The sequence below is a fragment of the Aptenodytes forsteri genome, unplaced genomic scaffold, assembly GCF_000699145.1.
Source record: "Aptenodytes forsteri isolate BGI_AS27 unplaced genomic scaffold, ASM69914v1 Scaffold33, whole genome shotgun sequence".
NCBI classification, from domain to species: domain Eukaryota; kingdom Metazoa; phylum Chordata; class Aves; order Sphenisciformes; family Spheniscidae; genus Aptenodytes; species Aptenodytes forsteri.
Genome location: NW_008795037.1, coordinates 788,711 through 794,843, shown reverse-complemented (window position 1 = coordinate 794,843; position 6,133 = coordinate 788,711). Strand labels below are relative to the sequence as shown.

At 40.4% G+C, this 6,133-nt stretch overlaps 1 protein-coding gene across 1 annotated transcript in view; it reads right to left on the bottom strand.

Moving 5' to 3' along the window:
* Window positions 1-45: 45 nt before the first annotated feature.
* The window catches only part of LOC103896853 (histamine H3 receptor), a 6,982-nt gene continuing 894 nt past the window's right edge, over window positions 46-6,133 (bottom strand). The window contains exons 2-4 of the mRNA XM_019471371.1: window positions 6,014-6,133; window positions 5,768-5,934; window positions 46-3,402 (exon numbers count right to left, since the gene is read on the bottom strand). Coding sequence (XP_019326916.1) covers window positions 2,515-3,402; window positions 5,768-5,934; window positions 6,014-6,133 — 1,175 coding nt within the window. The 3' untranslated portion in view covers window positions 46-2,514. The remainder of the gene's footprint in view (window positions 3,403-5,767; window positions 5,935-6,013) is intronic.

Below are 6,133 nucleotides of genomic sequence, written 5' to 3'. Positions count from 1 at the left end.
CTAATGTTGAACCTTCTGATAAAAGCAAAGGAACTTCTGTTTTGTAGGGATAGAAGAATCAAGGCATAGTTAACCTGGACAAGCTGGGAGGCTGCTAGCATTTCTAATGTAGAATTTTATCATTCAAAACCACTAGTTTTTTCCAAATGATGCTGAGACGATGTGTGTTCACATGTCAAAATGCTTTTGTGACATATCTTCAGAGTGGTGGAGAATCCTACTGGATTCCAGGTCTGTGCTAGAGATGAGTGGCAATTAAATGACAAAGCTGTAGGAAATTGAGCAGTAGAGCAATTGCCAATGGCAACTCCTGTGAAGACTGGTCTAGTCTGTAGGTTAATGCCAGTGGCTGAAAACTTTGAAATGTCTGTTTTACCTTAACTGAATGTAATGTTCTAAAGCTAACTGATTGAACTTCCTTACTCCTTGAGTTGACCACTGTTGTGAAAATTGTCCTGGCTTGAATGGATAGTGCATGAGACCTTGGTGGGAGTGTCCAATAATGTAGTGCTGCCTGTTTTCTGAAAAAGGCAAATACGATCCTAGGAAACAAGAATTATGGAGTAGACAACAACTAGATCATTGATCTACTGATGTATAAGTCTGGCTTGGAGGGGAGGAGGAATGGGGAGATAATTTAATGGCTTTACTTGCCCAGTGGTATAATTAATGCTATTCAAAAATCTTAATGTTGCTCTGTATCTGTTGATGCTGTTCCTCTTAAGAGAACCGTTAAGCTGATTGTTTTGTTATAAAACATCCATAGCAGAACATGATGTTCATGTAGATACATTCATCTAGTAGGGATATGCCCTCCTAGTTTACAATATTTGCTAACCATGTTTGTGTAATCCTCAAGGTCAGTCCTTGTAACTTAGGAATTGTCTTTGAATAATGGTTTTGCGGTTTCAACTGCAGTTACCCAAATGTTGTAGGCCAGTGTATTTTCCTGTGTACCACTTGTTAAGGCTACAGAGTTATGATTCTTCCACAGTTCTTAATTACTTTTATTGAAATTTTACAAAGTAAATAATTTCAAAATACTGTCTGTAAACTTTAAGATCAACTGTACTAACATGCATCTTGGCTGTGGCAATGGACAACTACGGCTGTTCAATAGCTATCACTTGTCAGCAAAGGAAAGCATCTGTTAAGCTACATAGAAAATGCTTATGATGGTGGAAACAAACTTGTATCACTAGTGATGTTCAAATTGATACTGCTTGTGGGACAAATCTAGTCAAAACTCAGGATCTAGCTGTGTGAGCTTCTCTTGTGGCAGAGGCAGAATGGCAGAAATGGTATGTAGTTGTTTATGTTCTTGTTTTTCACACTCATGGTCAATAGCAAGGCTGTGAATTTTAAGACTTCTTTGAGTCATGCTATTCCCGATGCATGACTTGGAAAACGTCTCAACACTTCAAGTAATACTTTTTTGACCACTGACTTGATGGATGGATAGATTCAATGCGTGGGGTAGGGGAATACAGTATTTTTTTTTTCCTTTCAGAACTAGCCAGAACTAGTAAAAGTCTAATGGGAAATGTTTTAAAAATTACTCCAAGGGAAAGTTTACCTAAAGCTCTGTCTATAGCAAGATCTGTCTGTCACAGACCTCATAGACTAATTATGCTACTCTATACTTACAGTAGAAGATAGAGTAATACCTGTCTGTCCTGTACGGAATAGAGGTTTGACTTGAGTAGATTCCTGCCCATGCAGGATCCTGGCAGGGGGCAGGAAGTCATAGCTGAGGGAGGAACTCATGGTGAAATTATTCCAGTGTATCAATTCTCATATTTCCTGTTACAAAGCTCAAACCCCTTTTACATTCCTGTCCCTGAACTTAGTTCTACTAAAAAGTCTACTCTTATTTCTCAATCACCTTTTCCACTCAGATCAGTGCTCCCTTACCTGCTAAAATTGCTCAGCTTCTCTGGTAACCTTCTCTGGTTCTGGTGCCTCTGGTGACCAGGAAAAGCATGAGACAAGTATTTAGTTGTTTTGCATTGGTCATGATCTTGTCTGGCTTGCCACTAAGTGGGGGAAAAAGCATACTACACTTAACAGCTGAGACTCTTGGTGTCTTAGAGTGGGTTTGGGGGTAAAATATAACAGGTCCAAGGTTAACACTTCATGAAATTCCTTACCAGCAATATTTACAGTTAGTTACTAAAAGTGAGAGAGCCTGAACTCTAATTATTGGCCATGAATGTTGTATTCCCTTTTCAGCACTTTAACACCAGTGCACCATTACCAGAAAATGTACTGTTGGCATAATTTCCTAAAGAGCTCTGAGAAATTACCTTTCTTTTCATTGCTGTGACTTCTCTAGCTACATGGATGACTGTATTTCTATACATTCATAAATACGTACACTTGTACCTACTTACCAGTATTCCATAAACTATCCAGTGCACATTGCACTTAATACTTGCAGGTGAGTATTAACCAGTTTATGCTCCCACTGAAAGCAAGATGTACTAATTGTCAGCCTTCACACTTCCTTTTTTTTCACATTAAAATATGAGGATGAATTTTGGCTTTTCCTGGACACAGGAGTTTTATAAAGGCTTTCCTAAAGCTCATGTGACACAATGGGTATAGAACAGGGTTAATGGCTGAATTCACCCACAGAAGCCAAAATGAAGTCTCATAGAGTGAATACTGCACACAGTGCCCATGGCAAGCTGCTCTGATGATCATCAAAAGTGTATATGGAGCCCAACACAAACCAAACACACAGACAATAATTGCTAAAGACTTTGCTACTCTTTTATCCCGGGAAAGCCTAAATCTATTTGCCATAGTGTTAGCAATGTCCACTCTGCTGGTGGCATTGCATACACTTTCTGTAGTTTTGTAGAAACCATTCCTATGAGACTTGGTCTCGACTTCCACTTGCAGTGGTGGAAGGTCTTGATTGGCATTCAAATTTAATGACTGATTGTCAAGCTTATGTAGGCTGAGCCTTGAAGCCTTTTTGGGGGGAGAAAGGCTGCTTGCTCTCTTCTTTTCATGTTTGTGTCTATTAGCAGGTTTTAAAAAAAATACAGTGTATTCCCTTTTTTTCCCCTGGAAACTCATTTCACAGTCCTCTTGACCAGGTGATAGGTTTTCATTTCTGAGGGATGTGCGTTTCCTGATGTTGAGGTAAATACTTAAGTTAAAGTATGTAACAGTGATGAAAGGTGTAAAGAATTCAATAGTAGAGGCAATCATCAGGAAATACCAGTTGTAGAAGAATTCTGCATGACATTCTCCTTCAGGGAGGATGCTCTTTTGGGCAATGTGCTCCCAACTGAGAATGGCTGGACCATAGAGAAGAAAAGCAGCAATCCATACAGTGATAGTCTTCAGCACTGCATTTCTGGTCATCCCTTTCTGAGCCCTGTAACTGACCTGAGAGAGAGAGAAGTTAGGTCACATACATTACTAGTATCTCAAACAGTTACATGGCTACCTCGGGATATGACCCTCTCTGTCAGTTGTGAAGGTTGATAATATATTGGTTTAGGGATGAGGGTTATATCAAGCTTACTGGTACCACAGAAAAGCTATTTCTGAAATAGCCATTCCAACAAACATTATCAAGGTGACTGGATATGTTCTGAGAACGTGCATCAGCTCTTAAAAGCTAGAAAACCAAGGCTTTTCCAAGGCAAATAACCACTCCTATTACTAGAATTGGTTGTCACCAGTTGCTTACATACGCAGTTGCATTAGCTGTGACACCAGTTTACAGAAAGTCTAAAAACACAGCCCTTCAAAATTAACTTCTTTAGAATTTTTGTATCATTTAATTTAAAATACATAAAAGGATCTGAATTCATAGAACACCCATGCAAGTTCTTTTCTTTCTGGTTTGTAGAGGGAAAGCCTTTTTTTTTTTTCTTAATATGAAAATCACACAAAAAAATATTTTATGGATAACAGCTTTTACTTCTGTTTGATACACTTAATTTCATTCTTTTATGAAGTACTTGCAGAACTCCTATCTGCAATTAAGATGTATAGATGGAGTGTTGTGGTCTGCAAAGTGCTTTACAAGAGGAGTAACTAATTTCCCTTATTTAGAAAATAGAGCAGCTAAGGTGCAAAAAAAAAAAAGTATGTCAGTAATACTGAGTCAGTAAACTGTACCAGCAATAGAATTCAATAGAATCTTAAAAATCAAGATCTTCTACTTAATATTCTAATTCCCTGGTGTACTGGACAATACTCATATAGAGAATTGGAATTCAATCTTTGCATCTCTACAGTGGCCACACAGTGTTTTGGAGTATGAAGTCCTCAAGCTTGAATTCTGTATAGGATTCATGTTTACTGCCCCAATTTGTTGATCTCCAAAGCCAATGCTATTCTGGTGGAATACCCACGCAGCTGAGGAATCCTGAGTTTCCCTGAATCGGGTCTGATTTTGCAATCCTTGACAAAGCTACTAATGATTTCAGGAGCAGTCTTGTAGAAAGATTACCATTTTTATTGAGATAGAGAATAATTTAGAACTTCATATATTCCTGTTCATATGTTCTTATACTGCCCTAACCCAACAGGCAACTTCTGTACTCTTGCTTGGGGAAGAATTTTTATATGGAGGATTAATTTGAAGTATTTTAAAGTGGCTGATTTTTTTCACTTATTATGACCGGTATCCCTTTCTGTTTCTGAAACCATCCAGTCTATATATTTATACTATGTGAATAGTTGTGAGAGTTTGGTTTATGAAAGCAGAATTCATGGCTAATTCAGAACCTAGAAAATAAAGGAATTGTAAGTGTTGACTGTTTGAGAATTAATCTCTTCATTTCTCCCTCTTCAAAAAGAAGTTCGTAAAACACTAAGTTGCATTTAAACTGTTAAAGTGATCTTGCAGCCTCTCTTTGTACTGTTTGCCAAAAAAGTATCATTGCCTCTTAGTGTGATTTAGAATGAGCTATGATGTGAAATTAACGTTTTAAGGAAATGTGGGTGGAACAGGGGGCCGAAGAAAAATCAAGAAGTGTGTGTAAAAGAGTGAAACCTATTAGCAGGTAAAATGTGTTATTTTGGCACCATCCAAAATACTTCGAGGCAGTATGGTCTAGGTGAAAATGAAGTTACCTTTTGATTTTGCAAAGTCTAGTCTACTCCTTTTTCAGTAACTGACATGACTGAGGCAAGGCTCTAGTTATTTCTGTGGCTGTTACATGGAAATGGCATTTGCATCCTTTGAAAGACGTTAATGTTAATTTATATTTTGCCACTTCTGAACCATATACAGCTGTATACATCTAATTCTCTCAATAGTTTGGTACCACTGCGAGGAGATCTCTCTGCCTTGTGCTGCAGCTGGGATGCAGCTAGGCTGGCTTGGGCTATCAGTTGTCAACAAGTGCATTGCCATGTTCTGAGGGAGATGGTCTGTTTCAGCTGGGTAGTACTTTTTAAGCTTATCCAAGGTATGGCTGGGAAGGAAGGAAGTACACCTTGTTCCCTCTGACCTTCTAGCCCAAACAGCAGCATATAGAAACTGTGTCTGTTTCTAAAACAGAGTACCTCTTCCACTGTAAAAGTGAGAAGCAAATGTCTTTTCTACCAAACCTGATCACTCCCAGAACTATTTCCAAGACCGAGGGGAACTGCCTAGCTACCCCCCGTCTCCTGTGGTGTTTGAGTGAGGTGCAATGGGGTTGAGAGCCAGGTGACCTAAGCAAACCATCCTGCTTGAAAGGGCAGCCTTGGAGCCCCTGCAGACCACCCTCAGGACCGCTTGCCCAGCCCTTACCGCTTTGGTGACAGAGATGAACCTGTCGAAGCTGATAAGGACGATGTTGAAGACGGAGGCGGTGCACACCAGGTAGTCTACCACCAGCCACAGCTTACACAAGCCCCTGCCCAGTCTCCACTTGCCCGTCAGCACGTAGGGGATGTAGAGGGGGATGCAGAAGCCGCCTGCGGACAGAGCTTGGCGGTGACGCGTGCAGTGCCACGGACCGCAACCCTCCGCCCCTCCCGGCGCCCCGGAACTCACCCACCAGGAGGTCGGCGATGGCCAAGTTGAGGAAGAATAAGTTGCCCTGCGTGCGGAGGCTCCGGTCCACCACGAATGCCAGAATGACCAGGGCATTGCCCAACACCGTGGCCAGCACCA